The sequence below is a fragment of the Oncorhynchus gorbuscha genome, linkage group LG23 (genome assembly GCF_021184085.1).
Source record: "Oncorhynchus gorbuscha isolate QuinsamMale2020 ecotype Even-year linkage group LG23, OgorEven_v1.0, whole genome shotgun sequence".
NCBI lineage: Eukaryota > Metazoa > Chordata > Actinopteri > Salmoniformes > Salmonidae > Oncorhynchus > Oncorhynchus gorbuscha.
Genome location: NC_060195.1, coordinates 24,655,127 through 24,678,037, shown reverse-complemented (window position 1 = coordinate 24,678,037; position 22,911 = coordinate 24,655,127). Strand labels below are relative to the sequence as shown.

Sequence of the window (22,911 nt, the reverse complement as noted above, 5' to 3'; positions counted from 1 at the left end):
AGCAATGCCAAGCAAATGCTACCAGCCCCAATGCATAGTGCCGACTATAAAGTTTGATGGAGGAGGAATAATGGTCTGGGACTGTTTTTTATGACTCGGGCTAGGCCCCTTAGTTCCAGTAAAGGGAAATGTTAACGCTATAGCATACAATGACATTCTAGCTGATTCTGTGCTTCCAACTTTGTGGCAACGGTTTGGGAAGGCCCTTTTCTGTTTCAACATGACAATGCCCCCGTGGACAAAGCAAGGTCCATACTGAAATGGTTTGTCGAGATCGGTGTGGAAGAACTCGACTGACCTGCACAGAGCTCTGACCTCAACCCCATCCAACACCTTTGGGGTGAATTGGAACACCGACTGCAAGCCAGACGTAATTGCCCAACATCAGTGCCCGACCTCACTAATGCTCTTGTGGCTGAATAGAAGTAAGTCCCTGCAGCAATGTTCCAACATCTAGTGGAAAGCCTTCCCAGAGAGTGGAGGCTGTTATAGCAGCAAAAAGGGGACCAACTCCATATTAATACCCATGATTTTGGAATAAGATGTTTGACGAGCAGGTGTCCACATACTTTTGGTCATGTAGTGTATATAAATGATATTGAAATCAATTTCATGTTTATTCAATTGAGTTTTATTTAGCTATTTGGTTAATTTATTTTGCTATTTTGTCTCAATGTATTTCATGGTGTAGCCTAACATATATATATATATATATATTCACCTTTATTTAACCAGGTAGGCAACTTGAGAACAAGTTCTCGTTTATAATTGCGACCTGGCCAAGATAAAGGCAAAAAAAGGCCATGGTGGCAAAGTAAATACAATATAGCAAGTAAAATGCTGGAATGGTAGATTTGCAGTGGAAGAATGTGCAAAGTAGAAATAGAAATAATGGGGTGAAAAGGAGCAAAATAAATAAATCAATAAATACAGTGTGACCAGTGTGTGCATATATGTGCAATGATGTGCCAAATCTTGATTTAGTGCATTATTATAAGGTAATCATGAGAATAAGCCGCCTCAATATTTGCAGTCATTTCGTGATAATATATTTAGGAGCTGAACCGTCGTCAGTATTGTGGAATAATTCTAATGTCAAGGTAACATTTGAATGGAGAAAGCTGACCCAGAATAGCACTCCCTTTATTTCGATGACGCACTTAGCGAACATTCTCTCTGCGTGGTGTTTTGGGAAACGCATGTTACATCTTCGGCCGTTGTAGGAAAGATACATTTACATTTTACATTTAAGTCATTTAGCAGACGCACTTATCCAGAGCGACTTACAAATTGGATACATCGTTAAAACACTCGTAAGCCTATGTTCTATCGCTATTTGGAAACCGGGCCTTGGACTGTTTTTTGTTTTCTCAGCCTGACAGTAATTGTCACGTCTAAAAGATTCAGCATGGAACAAAACTGTGGCATGGATCAGACATCTGCACTGAAACCCCAAGGGGATGGATGATTAAAACCAAGACTTCAGACTGTACTGTAAAACAAGATGTGCTGCCTTCAGAACAAGCCCAATAAACAATTTCAAAATCAATATTTTCCACAGAAGCACATTCCCTTTGACGTTCAGAACGGATAAATTGTAGAGGAGAAAAAAATACAAATAATAAGATTCTGAGAACACTATGACCATTATGACCACAATTACCACTGTGACCACTGTGACCATTATGACCAGTATGACCACTATGACCAGTATGACCACTATGACCAGTATGACCACTATGACCAGTATGACCACTATGACCAGCATGACCACTGTGACCACTGTGACCACTGTGAGCAATGTGACCACTATGAACATTATGACCATTATGACCACTGTGACCACTATGACCATTATGACCATTATGACCATTATGGCCACTGTGACCATTATGACCACAGTGACTACTGTGTCGACTATGACCACTGTGGCAACTATGACCACTGTGACCATTATGACCACTGTGACCACTATGACCACTGTGACCATTATGACCACTATGACCATTATGTCCACTGTGACCATTATGACCACAGTGACTACTGTGACCACTATGACCATTATGACCACTGTGGCCACTATGACCACTATGACCATTATGACCACTGTGACCACTGTGACCACTATGACCACTATGATCATTATGACCATTATGACCACTATGACCACTATGACCATTATGACCACAATGACCATTATGACCACTATGACCATTACGACCACTGTGACCACGCCCTCTACCTGTCTTGAGACAACTTCCTCTACTTTACTAATGACTCTGGGTTGGAGAAAACCACTACCTCATGTTTCTCAACAATGTCAACAACTTATGTAAGTACGTGGTATGATAAACCACTGATTTGTTACACCAGTTCAAAATAAATATATTATTATTAAGGTTTTATTGTGTAATAACTACAGTACATTATTATTTTTGAGAAACGCTCACCACCTTCCTTAGACTATTCATGTCAAATAAAGGGATTCTGAATTACAGTGTGAAATACAATAACCTATCTGGATTCATTCTCATTGCATGTAAACAATACATACAGTTTGTATGACCATGAAAATGAACACATTTGAAGGAAGTGTTTGGCTGGGTGATTAAAGTGTGCAGTTTTACTGAACACACTTCTTGGTGTTCATATAGAGCTAACACAATATTAGGAACACCTTCCTAATATTGAGTTAAACACCCCTTTGCCCTCAGAACAGCCTCAATTCATCGAGGCATGGACTCTACAAGGTGTCAAAAGCGTTCCACAGGGATGCTGGCCCATGTTGATTCCAATGCTTCCCACAGTTGTGTCAAGTTTGCTGGATGTCCTTTGGGTGGTGGACCATTCTTGGTACATACAGGAAACTGTTGAGTATGAAAAACCAGCAGTGTTGCAGTTCTTGACACACTCAAACCGGTGTGCCCTGCACCTATTACCATACCCCGTTCAAAGCCACTTAAATATTTTCTCTTGACTATTCAGCCTCTGAATGACACACATCAATAAGGGATCATAGCTTTCACCTGGATTAACCTGGTTAGTCTATGTCATGGAAAGAGATGGTGTTCCTAATGTTTTTTTCACTCAGTGTACGTGAGATAGAAATCATTGACCTGAAGAATGACAAGGAATTTGGAATATGTGTGAAGTCACTGTTCCTGTTATAGGTCTGAAAGTGTGCACTGCACTGCACACAGAAGAGGAAAGAAGAGGAGGAAGCTGTCTGGCCACTAATGGCCAACTCTGACATTGATCCATATAACAGAAAATATATATTAAATTCAGGTGAGATTTTGACATGCTGTGTGCTACATTAACAACAGAGTTGACAGTCTGTCTTTTCAGTTTGGAACTATGCTAACTACTGTTTAGGAATTGATATTAACAGACAACCTTCTTGCACTTTTGAATATAAGTGGACAAAAATTGTGTGACATTAAAAAAGCTTTTATCATGTCATGCATTCTTGATCTCTTTTATGTTACACCGGATCTTGACTGGGTTAGCTTCTTGTAAATCAAAGGCTTGTGCAACCTAAGGTATTCACCCAACTGCTAGCTCACACTGAGTTGACACATCTGTGAGAATGTGGCTAGCACCACTCGCTTTGCCGGTCAAGCTAATTGAAATCACCTCAATGTTTTTTTAAAGAACCACAAACCATCACTGAAGCTTTCAGTGATGCTGATTTCGATAAGGAAGTGGACTCCACCCAAGAGTGTTAAAGATGCTTGTGTTTGTAAGCTACTACACAGTGCATTTGGGTCACTGTTTCTTTCACTCGCTTTTCTCACTTAGCAGTTAGTACTTTCTTTAGACCTACACCAAGTTTCACACTAACATCCGCTGTCAGCTGTAGTTGTGTTACTATATACATTTTCCTTTTCAACTTCAATTAAATATTGAGAGAGTGCCATCATGCAAAATTTACATATTGTATTTTCAATATGCTCCTTTGAATGTCAATCATTCCAACTGACACATCTGCAATTGTAATCATGATCAAAGACAAGAATAGGAAAGTAGGTCTGACATAAACTACAAACCTTGTAGACTTGCCCATATGTTCCATTTCCAACCACTTCTACCAGCTCAAATATCCCAGCAGGATCCTGAAACAAGACGACAACATTACATTACTTCACATGAATTGAAAGGGCACAGACATAAATAAATAAAGTCACTTTGAAAGCATCTGATCAGAATAATGTTGGACCTTTAGGTCATCATTTAAACGGAATATTGCATGGCATGGCTCCCAACAAGTATGTTTCATTTGTCAACACTTGTACCATGCCAACACCATATTTCTACTGCATTATTATTGTAACTTAGACTTCACTTTTTTTTAAACTCAAGTTATTTTACCCCCAATCATTCAGTTGCTTATGAAACAGTTGTAAATCTGACAAACCAAAAACATATTCACTTCTGAAAGCAAAACATGTTCAGAAAACTGCATCAATGGTTTCATAATATTGTGACAGGAAAGCTCAAACAATTTGTTACAACGTTGCTCACTTTTTGTTACAATGTAGCTGACGTTTCCTTAAATTAATAGACTACAGTTTGAAACTTTGTAACCAACATCGACTACGCAATGTTTACACAAAAGTCAACCTACATTTCAATGAATTAGACTTTGGCACAACTAGAACTCACCCTCAAAGCAGAGAGATCAATATTGTCCAAACTTCGTGTAGTGCAGTCTCGCGCCATAGCTATGGCGTTGTCGGACTACTGCAACTAGAAAGAGGACATGTACTTGATTTTCTTAAAGTTAACGGCTTCACCGTGTCAGTTCATATTGTTTATCTGCTTCTGCAGCGAGTCTCACTAGCGACCAACACAGGAAACTTCTCATCCAGCGAAACCCGGAATATGCTGAGGAAGCTAGCCCCCCTACTCACCCCAAGAAAACCACATTCGAAAAGTTCACTTTTTTGAACAACTTTCTCCTCTGTTCAAGGCAACATGCGCAAAATAACGTGTTGATTGTTCATTCCTTCAGTTATTTTTTTAAATCTCCATATAGTTTTACCAATTACATAATATACAGTAGTAACCTAAGCCTAAACATGTATGACTATAATAACAACATTGTAAGAAAACGTCAACATCTGCATTATGAGAGCTTGCCCAATCCAGATATATAATAGTGATCTTGGCCTGCAGGGGGAAAAATGACAGTCCCATACAAAATGATTTATTGATCACTCTTTCACGTTAACATTTATATTTCATGTTTCTAAATATGTTGTTACTCATTAGTTGACAAAATGATTAGCAAAAAAACATAAACTGTGAAATATCAAAAATAATGTACAACAGAATTAGCTGTTAGATTCAGCTTCAGTGCAACTGCTGTTCCTCCAGCTCCTTCCTGACTGGCATTGCTATTCTTAATGAGTGACTCACATGGTTAACGATGACTAGTCTCTGTGACTGTGTCATTTTCCACACAGTGTGACCGGTAGCAGGAGCAGCCCAGGGTCTGTGGCAGCTGACCCCTGAACAGAACCACTGTGTAAGGTCACAGAGGGCCCATTCTCTAGACAGGACACAGACAATGCGGAGCCATTATGAATTAGTAGAGAGTAATGTCTTATGTTATAACGACATTCTTCTGTAAAGTTGAATTAGACAACTGTTATAAAGACATTCTTCTGTAAAGTTGAATTAGACAATAAAAGAGAGTATGAGAGAGCAGGTTCTGTGTGTGAGAGTTTAAACATGGATGTTTTAACATAGAGGGGTTCTAGCGTTGTGGGAACGAGTTTGACATTTATATTTTTGTGGAGTCACCCCATTGCCTCTCTCTCCACTGCAGCCACCCCATTGCCTCTCTCTCCACTGCAGCCACCCCATTGCCTCTCTCTCCACTGCAGCCACCCCATTGCCTCTCTCTCCACTGCAGCCACCCCATTGCCTCTCTCTCCACTGCAGCCACCCCATTGCCTCTCTCTCCACTGCAGCCACCCCATTGCCTCTCTCTCCACTGCAGCCACCCCATTGCCTCTCTCCACTGCAGCCACCCCATTGCCTATCTCTCCACTGCAGCCACCCCATTGCCCCTCTCTCCACTGCAGCCACCCCATTGCCTCTCTCTCCACTGCAGCCACCCCATTGCCTCTCTCTCCACTGCAGCCACCCCATTGCCTCCCCCACTGCAGCCTCCCCATTGCCTCTCTCTCCACTGCAGCCACCCCATTGAATCTCTCTCCACTACAGGTACCCCATTGCCTCTCTCTCCACTGCAGCCACCCCATTGCCTCTCTCTCCACTGCAGTCACCCCATTGCCTATCTCTCCACTGCAGCCACCCCATTGCCTCTCTCTTCACTGCAGCCACCCCATTGCCTCTCTCTCCACTGCAGCCACCCCATTGCCTCTCTCTCCACTGCAGCCACCCCATTGCCTCTCTCTCCACTGCAGCCACCCCATTGCCTCTCTCTCCACTGCAGCCACCCCATTGAATCTCTCTCCACTACAGGTACCCCATTGCCTCTCTCTCCACTGCAGCCACCCCATTGCCTCTCTCTCCACTGCAGTCACCCCATTGCCTATCTCTCCACTGCAGCCACCCCATTGCCTCTCTCTTCACTCAGCCACCCCATTGCCTCTCTCTCCACTGCAGCCACCCCATTGCCTCTCTCTCCACTGCAGCCACCCCATTGCCTCTCTCTCCACTGCAGCCACCCCATTGCCTCTCTCTCCACTGCAGCCACCCCATTGCCTCTCTCTCCACTGCAGCCACCCCATTGCCTCTCTCTCCACTGCAGCCACCCCATTGCCTCTCTCTCCACTGCAGCCACCCCATTGCCTATCTCTCCACTGCAGCCACCCCATTGCCTCTCTCTCCACTGCAGCCACCCCATTGCCCCTCTCTCCACTGCAGCCACCCCATTGCCTCTCTCTCCACTGCAGCCACCCCATTGCCTCTCTCTCCACTGCAGCCTCCCCATTGCCTCTCTCTCCACTGCAGCCACCCCATTGAATCTCTCTCCACTACAGGTACCCCATTGCCTCTCTCTCCACTGCAGCCACCCCATTGCCTCTCTCTCCACTGCAGTCACCCCATTGCCTATCTCTCCACTGCAGCCACCCCATTGCCTCTCTCTTCACTGCAGCCACCCCATTGCCTCTCTCTCCACTGCAGCCACCCCATTGCCTCTCTCTCCACTGCAGCCACCCCATTGCGTCTCTCTCCACTGCAGCCTCCCCATTGCCTCTCTCTCCACTGCAGCCACCCCATTGAATCTCTCTCCACTACAGGTACCCCATTGCCTCTCTCTCCACTGCAGCCACCCCATTGCCTCTCTCTCCACTGCAGTCACCCCATTGCCTATCTCTCCACTGCAGCCACCCCATTGCCTCTCTCTTCACTGCAGCCACCCCATTGCCTCTCTCTCCACTGCAGCCACCCCATTGCCTCTCTCTCCACTGCAGCCACCCCATTGCCTCTCTCTCCACTGCAGCCACCCCATTGCCTCTCTCTCCACTGCAGCCACCCCATTGCCTCTCTCTCCACTGCAGCCACCCCATTGCCTCTCTCTCCACTGCAGCCACCCCATTGCCTCTTTCTTCACTGCAGCCACCCCATTGCCTCTCTCTTCACTGCAGCCACCCCATTGCCTCTCTCTCCACTGCAGCCACCCCATTGCCTCTCTCTCCACTGCACATAAAGCAACTGAAGTAGTACAACAATGCATTCCTGTAAAAATAAAAACACACTTCTACCATTCATTTCTCTGTGAGTGGCATACTGCAATGATTCACAGGTTCTGGCAACCTTTTTGACTAACTCCAAAGCAAATCTTAGGGGGGTGCATGGGGGGAGGGTTAGGAGAATGGTCTGTATTCAAACGCCTCTTGAACTTCAGCCAGATGGTTCAACTTCTGCCAGTTGCTCTCATAATACAAACAGCCAACATATGCTGGCACTGAGATTTTTCAACTGAGTGCCTGCCTCTGCCTGGATACAGACAGACAGACAGACAGTGTAGTTATAATTTTTCCCCCCTGTTGTATTTTACTCCTGTTCCACTGTTCAGACAGATGCCGCCAGTCTTAAACTGTCTCATACCCTCTGACTTTTCACTGTTCAGTTTGGAACTGATGTGTCATAGATTACCAGTTATTTTAGTATGGTTTCACTTGGATGGGTCATATTTGAGAGGATCCATTATTCTAGCATGGTTTCACTTGGATGTCTCATGTTTGAGAGGACCCATTATCCTACATGGTTTCACTTGGATGTGTCATGTTTGAGAGAACCTATTATTCTACATGGTTTCACTTGGATGTGTCATGTTTGAGAGGACCCATTATTCTAGCATGGTTTCACTTGGATGTGTCATGTTTGAGAGGACCCATTATTCTACATGGTTTCACTTGGATGTGTCATGTTTGAGAGGACCCACTATTCTACATGGTTTCACTTGTATGTGTCATGTTTGAGAGGACCCACTATTCTACATGCTTTCACTTGGATGTGTCATGTTTGAGAGGACCCATTATTCTACATGGTTTCACTTGGATGTGTCATGTTTGAGAGGACCCACTATTCTACATGCTTTCACTTGGATGTGTCATGTTTGAGAGGACCCATTATTCTACATGGTTTCACTTGGATGTGTCATGTTTGAGAGGACCCATTATTCTACATGGTTTCACTTGGATGTGTCATGTTTGAGAGGACCCATTATTCTACATGGTTTCACTTGGATGTGTCATGTTTGAGAGGACCCACTATTCTACATGGTTTCACTTGGATGGGTCATGTTTGAGAGGACCCACTATTCTACATGGTTTCACTTGGATGTGTCATGTTTGAGAGGACCCATTATTCTACATGGTTTCACTTGGATGTGTCATGTTTGAGAGGACCCACTATTCTACATGGTTTCACTTGGATGGGTCATGTTTGAGAGGACCCACTATTCTACATGGTTTCACTTGGATGTGTTATGTTTGAGAGGACCCACTATTCTACATGGTTTCACTTGGATGGGTCATTTTTGAGAGGAGCCATTATTCTACATGGTTTCACTTGGATGTGTCATGTTTGAGAGGACCCACTATTCTACATGGTTTCACTTGGATGGGTCATTTTTGAGAGGAGCCATTATTCTACATGGTTTCACTTGGATGTGTCATGTTTGAGAGGAGCCATTACTCTACATAATTTCACTTGGATGTGTCATGTTTGAGAGGACCTATTATTCTACATGGTTTCACTTGGATGTGTCATGTTTGAGAGGAGCCATTACTCTACATAATTTCACTTGGATGTGTCATGTTTGAGAGGAGCCATTACTCTACATAATTTCACTTGGATGTGTCATGTTTGAGAGGACCTATTATTCTACATGGTTTCACTTGGATGTGTCATGTTTGAGAGGAGCCATTACTCTACATGGTTTTACTTGAATGTGTCATGTTTGAGAGGAGCCATTATTCTACATGGTTTCACTTGGATGTGTCATGTTTGAGAGGACCCATTATTCTACATGGTTTCACTTGGATGTGTCATGTTTGAGAGGAGCCATTATTCTACATGGTTTCACTTGGATGTGTCATGTTTGAGAGGAGCCATTATTCTACATGGTTTCACTTGGATGTGTCATGTTTGAGAGGACCCATTATTCTACATGGTTTCACTTGGATGTGTCATGTTTGAGAGGAGCCATTACTCTACATGGTTTCACTTGGATGTGTCATGTTTGAGAGGAGCCATTACTCTACATGGTTTCACTTGGATGTGTCATGTTTGAGAGGAGCCATTACTCTACATGGTTTCACTTGGATGTGTCATGTTTGAGAGGACCTATTATTCTAGCATGGTTTCACTTAGATGTGTCATGTTTGAGAGGACCTATTATTCTAGCATGGTTTCACTTGGATGTGTCATGTTTGAGAGGACCTATTATTCTAGCATGGTTTCACTTGGATGTGTCATGTTTGAGAGGACCTATTATTCTAGCATGGTTTCACTTGGATGTTTCATGTTTGAGAGGACCCATTATTCTACATGGTTTCACTTGGATGTGTCATGTTTGAGAGGAGCCATTACTCTACATGGTTTCACTTGGATGTGTCATGTTTGAGAGGACCTATTATTCTAGCATGGTTTCACTTGGATGTGTCATATTTGAGAGGACCTATTATTTAGGCATGGTTTCACTTGGATGTGTCATGTTTGAGAGGAGCCATTACTCTACATGGTTTCACTTGGATGTGTCATGTTTGAGAGGACCTATTATTCTAGCATGGTTTCACTTGGATGTGTCATGTTTGAGAGGACCCACTATTCTACATGGTTTCACTTGGATGGGTCATGTTTGAGAGGACCCACTATTCTACATGGTTTCACTTGGATGTGTCATGTTTGAGAGGACCCATTATTCTACATGGTTTCACTTGGATGTGTCATGTTTGAGAGGACCCACTATTCTACATGGTTTCACTTGGATGGGTCATGTTTGAGAGGACCCACTATTCTACATGGTTTCACTTGGATGTGTTATGTTTGAGAGGACCCACTATTCTACATGGTTTCACTTGGATGGGTCATTTTTGAGAGGAGCCATTATTCTACATGGTTTCACTTGGATGTGTCATGTTTGAGAGGACCCACTATTCTACATGGTTTCACTTGGATGGGTCATTTTTGAGAGGAGCCATTATTCTACATGGTTTCACTTGGATGTGTCATGTTTGAGAGGAGCCATTACTCTACATAATTTCACTTGGATGTGTCATGTTTGAGAGGACCTATTATTCTACATGGTTTCACTTGGATGTGTCATGTTTGAGAGGAGCCATTACTCTACATAATTTCACTTGGATGTTCATGTTTGAGAGGAGCCATTACTCTACATAATTTCACTTGGATGTGTCATGTTTGAGAGGACCTATTATTCTACATGGTTTCACTTGGATGTGTCATGTTTGAGAGGAGCCATTACTCTACATGGTTTTACTTGAATGTGTCATGTTTGAGAGGAGCCATTATTCTACATGGTTTCACTTGGATGTGTCATGTTTGAGAGGACCCATTATTCTACATGGTTTCTTGGATGTGTCATGTTTGTTTTCACTGGTTTCACTTGGATGTGTCATGTTTGAGAGGAGCCATTATTCTACATGGTTTCACTTGGATGTGTCATGTTTGAGAGGACCCATTATTCTAGCATGGTTTCACTTGGATGTTTCATGTTTGAGAGGACCCATTATTCTACATGGTTTCACTTGGATGTGTCATGTTTGAGAGGAGCCATTACTCTACATGGTTTCACTTGGATGTGTCATGTTTGAGAGGAGCCATTACTCTATGGTTTCACTTGGATGTGTCATGTTTGAGAGGAGCCATTATTCTATGGTTTCACTTGGATGTGTCATGTTTGAGAGGAGCCATTACTCTACATGGTTTCACTTGGATGTGTCATGTTTGAGAGGACCTATTATTCTAGCATGGTTTCACTTAGATGTGTCATGTTTGAGAGGACCTATTATTCTAGCATGGTTTCACTTGGATGTGTCCTGTTTGAGAGGACCTGGTTTCACTTGGATGTGTCATGTTTGAGAGGACCTATTATTCTAGCATGGTTTCACTTGGATGTTTCATGTTTGAGAGGACCCATTATTCTACATGGTTTCACTTGGATGTGTCATGTTTGAGAGGAGCCATTACTCTATGGTTTCACTTGGATGTGTCATGTTTGAGAGGACCTATTATTCTAGCATGGTTTCACTTGGATGTGTCATATTTGAGAGGACCTATTATTTAGGCATGGTTTCACTTGGATGTGTCATGTTTGAGAGGAGCCATTACTCTACATGGTTTCACTTGGATGTGTCATGTTTGAGAGGACCTATTATTCTAGCATGGTTTCACTTGGATGTGTCATGTTTGAGAGGACCTATTATTCTAGCATGGTTTCACTTGGATGTGTCATGTTTGAGAGGAGCCATTACTCTACATGGTTTCACTTGGATGTGTCATGTTTGAGAGGAGCCATTACTCTACATGGTTTCACTTGGATGTGTCATGTTTGAGAGGACCTATTATTCTAGCATGGTTTCACTTAGATGTGTCATGTTTGAGAGGACCTATTATTCTAGCATGGTTTCACTTGGATGTGTCATGTTTGAGAGGACCTATTATTCTAGCATGGTTTCACTTGGATGTGTCATGTTTGAGAGGACCTATTATTCTAGCATGGTTTCACTTGGATGTTTCATGTTTGAGAGGACCCATTATTCTACATGGTTTCACTTGGATGTGTCATGTTTGAGAGGAGCCATTACTCTACATGGTTTCACTTGGATGTGTCATGTTTGAGAGGACCTATTATTCTAGCATGGTTTCACTTGGATGTGTCATATTTGAGAGGACCTATTATTTAGGCATGGTTTCACTTGGATGTGTCATGTTTGAGAGGAGCCATTACTCTACATGGTTTCACTTGGATGTGTCATGTTTGAGAGGACCTATTATTCTAGCATGGTTTCACTTGGATGTGTCATGTTTGAGAGGACCTATTATTCTAGCATGGTTTCACTTGGATGTGTCATGTTTGAGAGGACCTATTATTCTAGCATGGTTTCACTTGGATGTGTCATGTTTGAGAGGACCTATTATTCTAGCATGGTTTCACTTGGATGTGTCATGTTTGAGAGGACCCATTATTCTACATGGTTTCACTTGGATGTGTCATGTTTGAGAGGACCTATTATTCTAGCATGGTTTCACTTGGATGTGTCATGTTTGAGAGGACCTATTATTCTAGCATGGTTTCACTTGGCTGCAAACACAAATAAGTGTTATTTGCCTTCTCTTGACAGTGTATAAATAACATAACCCTGGGGACTGGCATGCAAAACAATGTGCATCCCAAATGGTGGAGCTGGGCCCTAGTATGGGCCCTGGTCAGAAGTAGTGCAGTACAAAGGGAATAGGGGGCTATTTTAGATGCACAGACTCAGACAGGCAAAGGTTGCTGCTACTGCTGCTGCCACATGGTACATACAGCTGGTTCTGTTTCATGCAGAATAATGACATCAGCTTGTCCTGCAATCACAATTCGCATTTAAACAACGTTGCCACTGTATGTGCAGTAAATATAATAACATTATAGTAAAGTTATGCCTTGGAAATATAAACAGTGTTGGATAGACTCTCAGGATTTGCCAGACTGAGATTTACCAAGCAAGCAGGCTTCTGAAACCTGTCTAGTGAAACCTGTTATGGATTATATAAGATATCTTAGAAAACTAGATTCATATTTAGCTCATTACCCCACTGGTTCTTTTCAACATTGTTTTTAAAAAGCTTGAGAAATATAGGCAAACATTTATGTACGGAACATTGAAATTGAAAATGATTTGAATATTGAATATTTGTTAGCTAAATATTCACACAAGAAAGAATGGTTGATACCAAGTGGCAACTCAATACTTCAATCTAACAGACTTTATATTAATGAACTGCTGTGTCACAATTGCCAGGTTTCACAGGAGGTTGGTGGCACCTTAACTGGGGAGGACGGGCTCATAGTAATGGCTGGAACGGAATCAATGGAATGGTATCGAACTCTTCAAACACATAGTTTCCGTGTTTTCGGTATTCACTCCAATCCAGCCATTTCTATGAGCCGTCTTCCACTCAGCAGCCTGCTGTGTGTTTGGGTCCTTGATTTGTCCTGTTGTATACCTGTAGTGTAAGGGCCAGGGGATGGTAATGGTTCACATACAGACAGGTTTCTGGAGGACTGTTAACAATAGTAGTGGGCTGCTGCAACCAAACAAAAGGGGCAAAGAGACATGTCCATGTTGATCGGGATGTCAATGGAAAAAATTGAAGAAGCCAGAGCCCAAATAACACTACGTTCCCCACACAAACCTAGAGAGAATCAGCTCTCCAATGCATAGCATGAAAGTAAAATAATCAATAGAATGAATGTAATAGAGTATTAAGCTGTGTAAGGACAGCCTTTGGTACTTTGTTACATGGTTCGACTGATGTCCAAATCAATGAATATGAACAAAATATGACGTGATTTGTTTAAGGAAAAAAGACCATATATGCTTTGTGAGGCCCTCAAACAAACACACACACACATACACACATGCATACACACACAGACCAAAAAGATCATCAAGGACAACAACCACCCGAGCCACTGCCTGTTCACCCCGCTATTGTCCAGAAGGCGAGGTCAGTACAGGTGCATCAAAGCTGGGACCTAGAGACTGGAAAGAAAACTTTATCTCAAGGCCATCAGACTGTTAAACAGCCACCACTAACATTGAGTGGCTGCTGCCAACATACTGACTCAAATCTCTAGCCACTTCAATAATTAAAAATTGGATGTCATAAATATATCACTAGTCACTTTAAACAATGCCACTTTTTATGTTTACATACCCTACATTACTCATCTCATATGTATATACTGTACTCTGTACCATCTACTGCATCTGGTCTATGCTGCACTGCCATCGCTCATCCATGTATTTATATGTACATATTCTACATTACTCATCTCATATGTATATACTGTACTCTATACCATCTACTGCATCTGGTCTATGCTGCACTGCCATCACTCATCCATGTATTTATATGTACATATTCTACTTCTACATTACTCATCTCATATGTATATACTGTACTCTGTACCATCTACTGCATCTGGTCTATGTTGCACTGCCATCACTCATCCATGTATTTATATGTACATATTCTACATTACTCATCTCATATGTATATACTGTACTCTATACCATCTACTGCATCTGGTCTATGCTGCACTGCCATCACTCATCCATGTATTTATATGTACATATTCTACATTACTCATCTCATATGTATATACTGTACTCTATACCATCTACTGCATCTGGTCTATGCTGCACTGCCATCACTCATCCATGTATTTATATGTACATATTCTACTTCTACATTACTCATCTCATATGTATATACTGTACTCTATACCATCTACTGCATCTGGTCTATGCTGCACTGCCATCACTCATCCATGTATTTATATGTACATATTCTACATTACTCATCTCATATGTATATACTGTACTCTATACCATCTACTGCATCTGGTCTATGCTGCACTGCCATCACTCATCCATGTATTTATATGTACATATTCTACATTACTCATCTCATATGTATATACTGTACTCTATACCATCTACTGCATCTGGTCTATGCTGCACTGCCATCACTCATCCATGTATTTATATGTACATATTCTACATTACTCATCTCATATGTATATACTGTACTCTATACCATCTACTGCATCTGGTCTATGCTGCACTGCCATCACTCATCCATGTATTTATATGTACATATTCTACATTACTCATCTCATATGTATATACTGTACTCTATACCATCTACTGCATCTGGTCTATGCTGCACTGCCATCACTCATCCATGTATTTATATGTACATATTCTACTTCTACATTACTCATCTCATATGTATATACTGTACTCTATACCATCTACTGCATCTGGCCTATGCTGCACTGCCATCACTCATCCATGTATTTATATGTACATATTCTACATTACTCATCTCATATGTATATACTGTACTCTATACCATCTACTGCATCTGGTCTATGCTGCACTGCCATCACTCATCCATGTATTTATATGTACATATTCTACATTACTCATCTCATATGTATATACTGTACTCTATACCATCTACTGCATCTGGTCTATGCTGCACTGCCATCACTCATCCATGTATTTATATGTACATATTCTACATTACTCATCTCATATGTATATACTGTACTCTATACCATCTACTGCATCTGGTCTATGCTGCACTGCCATCACTCATCCATGTATTTATATGTACATATTCTACATTACTCATCTCATATGTATATACTGTACTCTATACCATCTACTGCATCTGGTCTATGCTGCACTGCCATCACTCATCCATGTATTTATATGTACATATTCTACTTCTACATTACTCATCTCATATGTATATACTGTACTCTATACCATCTACTGCATCTGGCCTATGTTGCACTGCCATCACTCATCCATGTATTTATATGTACATATTCTACTTCTACATTACTCATCTCATATGTATATACTGTACTCTATACCATCTACTGCATCTGGTCTATGCTGCACTGCCATCACTCATCCATGTATTTATATGTACATATTCTACTTCTACATTACTCATCTCATATGTATATACTGTACTCTATACCATCTACTGCATCTGGTCTATCCTGCACTGCCATCGCTCATCCATGTATTTATATGTACATATTCTACATTACTCATCTCATATGTATATACTGTACTCTGTACCATCTACTGCATCTGGTCTATGCTGCACTGCCATCACTCATCCATGTATTTATATGTACATATTCTACATTATTCATCTCATATGTATATACTGTACTCTGTACCATCTACTGCATCTGGTCTATCCTGCACTGCCATCGCTCATCCATGTATTTATATGTACATATTCTACATTACTCATCTCATATGTATATACTGTATTCTATACCATCTACTGCATCTGGTCTATCCTGCACTGCCATCGCTCATCCATGTATTTATATGTACATATTCTACTTCTACATTACTCATCTCATATGTATATACTGTACTCTGTACCATCTACTGCATCTGGTCTATGCTGCACTGCCATCACTCATCCATGTATTTATATGTACATATTCTACTTCTACATTACTCATCTCATATATATATACTGTACTCTATACCATCTACTGCATCTGGTCTATGCTGCACTGCCATCGCTCATCCATGTATTTATATGTACATATTCTACATTACTCATCTCATATGTATATACTGTACTCTATACCATCTAAGGCATCTGGTCTATGCTGCACTGCCATCACTCATCCATGTATTTATATGTACATATTCTACTTCTACATTACTCATCTCATATGTATATACTGTACTCTGTACCATCTACTGCATCTGGTCTATGTTGCACTGCCATCACTCATCCATGTATTTATATGTACATATTCTACATTACTCATCTCATATGTATATACTGTACTCTATACCATCTACTGCATCTGGTCTATGCTGCACTGCCATCACTCATCCATGTATTTATATGTACATATTCTACATTACTCATCTCATATGTATATACTGTACTCTATACCATCTACTGCATCTGGTCTATGCTGCACTGCCATCACTCATCCATGTATTTATATGTACATATTCTACATTACTCATCTCATATGTATATACTGTACTCTATACCATCTACTGCATCTGGTCTATGCTGCACTGCCATCACTCATCCATGTATTTATATGGACATATTCTACATTACTCATCTCATATGTATATACTGTACTCTATACCATCTACTGCATCTGGTCTATGCTGCACTGCCATCACTCATCCATGTATTTATATGTACATATTCTACATTACTCATCTCATATGTACTCATCCATCTACTGCATCTGGTCTATGTGCACTGCCATCACTCATCCATGTATTTATATGTACATATTCTACATTACTCATCTCATATGTATATACTGTACTCTATCCATCTACTGCATCTGGTCTATGCTGCACTGCCATCACTCATCCATGTATTTATATGTACATATTCTACATTACTCATCTCATATGTATATACTGTACTCTATACCATCTACTGCATCTGGTCTATGCTGCACTGCCATCACTCATCCATGTATTTATATGTACATATTCTACATTACATTACTCTCTCATATGTATATACTGTACTCTATACCATCTACTGCATCTGGTCTATGCTGCACTGCCATCACTCATCCATGTATTTATATGTACATATTCTACTTCTACATTACTCATCTCATATGTATATACTGTACTCTATACCATCTACTGCATCTGGTCTATGCTGCACTGCCATCACTCATCCATGTATTTATATGTACATATTCTACATTACTCATCTCATATGTATATACTGTACTCTATACCATCTACTGCATCTGGTCTATGCTGCACTGCCATCACTCATCCATGTATTTATATGTACATATTCTACTTCTACATTACTCATCTCATATGTATATACTGTACTCTATACCATCTACTGCATCTGGTCTATGCTGCACTGCCATCACTCATCCATGTATTTATATGTACATATTCTACTTCTACATTACTCATCTCATATGTATATACTGTACTCTATACCATCTACTGCATCTGGTCTATGCTGCACTGCCATCACTCATCCATGTATTTATATGTACATATTCTACTTCTATTTACTCATCTCATATGTATATACTGTACTCTATACCATCTACTGCATCTGGTCTATGCTGCACTGCCATCACTCATCCATGTATTTATATGTACATATTCTACTTCTACATTACTCATCTCATATGTATATACTGTACTCTATACCATCTACTGCATCTGGTCTATGCTTCACTGCCATCACTCATCCATGTATTTATATGTACATATTCTTATTCATTCCTTTACAGTTGTGTGTATAAGGTAGTTGTTGTGAAATTATTAGATTACTTGTTAGATATTACTGCAAGGTCGGAACTAGAAGAACAAGCATTTCACTACACTCACATTAACATATGCTAACCATGTGTATGTGACCGATAAAATTTGATTTGATTTGACACACACAGACTTTTCTCGTTCACATGTATTCTGCCTAAGTATTTCTGATATCCACAAGATGGTGGTGTTGAGTTGTATAATTTCTGAATGGAAAAGTTGTAAAGCAGTAGTGGTGAGTGCTGCCAGGCCATCAGGTCTGGGCTTCTTCTTACAGCATAGAGGTGAGTGCTGCCAGGCCATCAGGTCTGGGCTTCTTCTTATAGCATAGAGGTGAGTGCTGCCAGGCCATCAGGTCTGGGCTTCTTCTTACAGCATAGAGGTGAGTGCAGCCAGGCCATCAGGTCTGGGCTTCTTCTTACAGCATAGAGGTGAGTGCTGCCAGGCCATCAGATCTGGGCTTCTTCTTACAGCATAGAGGTGAGTGCTGCCAGGCCATCAGATCTGAGCTTTTTCTTACAGCACAGAGGTGAGTGCTACCAGGCCATCAGATCTGGGCTTCTTCTTACAGCATAGAGGTGAGTGCTGCCAGGCCATCAGATCTGGGCTTCTTCTTACAGCATAGTGGTGAGTGCTGCCAGGCCATCAGATCTGGGCTTCTTCTTACAGCATAGAGGTGAGTGCTGCCAGGCCATCAGATCTGGGCTTCTTCTTACAGAATAGTGGTGAGTGCTGCCATGCCATCAGATCTGGGCTTCTCCTTACAGCATAGAGGTGAGTGCTGCCAGGCCATCAGATCTGGGCTTCTTCTTACAGCATAGAGGTGAGTGCTGCCATGCCATCAGATCTGGGCTTCTTCTTACAGCATAGAGGTGAGTGCTGCCAGGCCATCAGATCTGGGCTTCTTCTTACAGCATAGAGGTGAGTGCTGCCAGGCCATCAGATCTGGGCTTCTTCTTACAGCATAGTGGTGAGTGCTGCCATGCCATCAGATCTGGGCTTCTTCTTACAGCATAGAGGTGAGTGCTGCCAGGCCATCAGATCTGGGCTTCTTCTTACAGCATAGAGGTGAGTGCTGCCAGGCCATCAGATCTGGGCTTCTTCTTACAGCATAGAGGTGAGTGCTGCCATGCCATCAGGTCTGAGCTTCTTCTTACAGCATAGAGGTGAGTGCTGCCATGCCATCAGATCTGGGCTTCTTCTTACAGCATAGAGGTGAGTGCTGTCAGGCCATCAGATCTGGGCTTCTTCTTACAGCATAGAGGTGAGTGCTGCCATGCCATCAGATCTGGGCTTCTTCTTACAGCATAGAGGTGAGTGCTGCCAGGCCATCAGATCTGGGCTTCTTCTTACAGCATAGAGGTGAGTGCTGCCATGCCATCAGGTCTGAGCTTCTTCTTACAGCATAGAGGTGAGTGCTGCCATGCCATCAGATCTGGGCTTCTTCTTACAGCATAGAGGTGAGTGCTGTCAGGCCATCAGATCTGGGCTTCTTCTTACAGCATAGAGGTGAGTGCTGTCAGGCCATCAGGTCTGGGCTTCTTCTTACAGCATAGAGGTGAGTGCTGTCAGGCCATCAGATCTGGGCTTCTTCTTACAGCATAGAGGTGAGTGCTGTCAGGCCATCAGGTCTGAGCTACTTACAGAATTTCATATTCATCTCTGCTACTGTATATCTGCATGCTGAGAAGTAGATTGGGTGTCTGAAGAAATCTTACTACTCCTTAATATTTCAACAAATTCATCATAAACATACAGCTGGCAATGTTGCTGATTATTGAGTGAACTATTGAGTGATGTAAATAGGATGTGCTGGTGAAGCAGCCGGAGCATTCCCCTTTCAGAGAGGATACTGTAGGTAATAGAGGTCCACCATAGCAAACATCCACTATTTCAGTTTTTGCAACTTCGAAAGATTATTGCTGCAGTTGCCATAGTGGCTGACATTTATAACCATTGAACGCTTGACATATTTAACTCCACCACATAGATCATATATGTAAAATGACAGCATTACATTACAATGAAAACCAAATACAGTGCCTATAAAATAAATACAGTGCCTATAGAATAAATACAGTGCCTATAGAATAAATACAGTGCCTATAGAATAAATACAGTGCCTATAGAATAAATACAGTGCCTATAGAATAAATACAGTGCCCATAGAATAAATACAGTGCCTATAGAATAAATACAGTGACTATAGAATAAATACAGTGCCCATAGAATAAATACAGTGCCTATAGAATAAATAAAGTGACTATAGAATAAATACAGTGCCCATAGAATAAATACAGTGCCTATAGAATAAATAAAGTGCCTATAGAATAAATACAGTGCATATAGAATAAATCAAGCAGTAAACAACCGGTTTATTTCAACATGATTTAATATACAGCCATTCGCAAGGGTCCAACAAAATTTGATTTCATCATATAAGTAGAGAATGCACATTGATGCTCTATCAAAATCCATCAGCTTGCAAACAGACAAAAAGGCATTAAATAAACTTATACGATGTATAACTGGTGTTGAAGAAGACATCCGTGGGCAGTTCAACAACGGTTCAAACTGATCGCTGCAATCTCTTTGACCTCCTGCCGTTAGTGTTTTAGTTTACTCTTGAAGGTCACCAAGTCATCTTTGTTACAATCTTGGCATTTCGGCTGATTATTCCTCTATAACTCAATGTGACATATTACAGGCTGATCATTCCTCTATAACTCAATGAGAGAGATTAGAGGCTGATCATTCCTATAACTCAATGAGAGAGATTAGAGGCTGATCATTCCTCTATAACTCAATGAGAGAGATTAGAGGCTGATCATTCCTCTATAACTCAATGAGAGAGATTAGAGGCTGATCATTCCTAAAACTCAATGTGACACATTAGAAGCTGATCATTCCTCTATAACTCAATGAGAGAGATTAGAGGCTGATCATTCCTATAACTCAATGAGAGAGATTAGAGGCTGATCATTCCTCTATAACTCAGTGAGACATATTACAGGCTGATCATTCCTCTATAACTCAATGAGAGAGATTAGAGGCTGATCATTCCTCTATAACTCAATGAGAGAGATTAGAGGCTGATCATTCCTCTATAACTCAATGAGAGAGATTAGAGGCTGATCATTCCTATAACTCAATGAGAGAGATTAGAGGCTGATCATTCCTCTATAACTCAATGAGACAGATTAGAGGCTGATCATTCCTCTATAACTCAATGAGACATATTACAGGCTGATCATTCCTCTATAACTCAATGAGAGAGATTAGAGGCTGATCATTCCTCTATAACTCAATGAGAGAGATTAGAGGCTGATCATTCCTATAACTCAATGAGAGAGATTAGAGGCTGATCATTCCTCTATAACTCAATGAGACAGATTAGAGGCTGATCATTCCTCTATAACTCAATGAGACATATTACAGGCTGATCATTCCTCTATAACTCAATGAGAGAGATTAGAGGCTGATCATTCCTATAACTCAATGAGAGAGATTAGAGGCTGATCATTCCTCTATAACTCAATGAGAAAGATTAGAGGCTGATCATTCCTAAAACTCAATGTGACACATTAGAAGCTGATTATTCCTCTATAACTCAGTGAGACATATTACAGGCTGATCATTCCTCTATAACTCAATGAGAGAGATTAGAGGCTGATCATTCCTATAACTCAATGAGAGAGATTAGAGGCTGATCATTCCTCTATAACTCAATGAGAGAGATTAGAGGCTGATCATTCCTCTATAACTCAATTAGACAGATTAGAGGCTGATCATTCCTATAACTCAATGAGACATATTACAGGCTGATCATTCCTCTATAACTCAATGAGAGAGATTAGAGGCTGATCATTCCTCTATAACTCAATGAGAGAGATTAGAGGCTGATCATTCCTAAAACTCAATGTGACACATTAGAAGCTGATTATTCCTCTATAACTCAGTGAGACATATTACAGGCTGATCATTCCTCTATAACTCAATGAGAGAGATTAGAGTCTGATCATTCCTATAACTCAATGAGAGAGATTAGAGGCTGATCATTCCTAAAACTCAATGTGACACATTAGAAGCTGATTATTCCTCTATAACTCAATGAGAGAGATTAGAGGCTGATCATTCCTCTATAACTCAATGAGACAGATTAGAGGCTGATCATTCCTATAACTCAGTGAGACATATTACAGGCTGATCATTCCTCTATAACTCAATGAGAGAGATTAGAGGCTGATCATTCCTATAACTCAATGAGAGAGATTAGAGGCTGATCATTCCTCTATAACTC

General features: G+C 41.1%; 1 protein-coding gene across 6 annotated transcripts in view; it reads right to left on the bottom strand.

Annotated features, from left to right (window-relative positions):
- The window catches only part of LOC124011462 (mitogen-activated protein kinase kinase kinase kinase 4-like), a 140,407-nt gene extending 135,523 nt beyond the window's left edge, over positions 1 to 4,884 (bottom strand). For 4 of the 6 annotated variants that reach the window (XR_006834583.1, XM_046324872.1, XM_046324873.1 and 1 more), the window contains exons 1-2: positions 4,666 to 4,883; positions 4,050 to 4,115 (exon numbers count right to left, since the gene is read on the bottom strand). Coding sequence is in view for 5 of the 6 variants with exons in the window: in XM_046324872.1 (XP_046180828.1) it covers positions 4,050 to 4,115; positions 4,666 to 4,722 (123 nt within the window). In the remaining variant the exon portion in view is untranslated. Of the gene's footprint in view, positions 1 to 4,049; positions 4,116 to 4,665 lie in introns of all 6 variants that reach the window. The other 2 variants (XM_046324876.1, XM_046324875.1) reach the window with 2 other exon arrangements.
- Between the last annotated feature and the right edge of the window lie 18,027 nt (positions 4,885 to 22,911).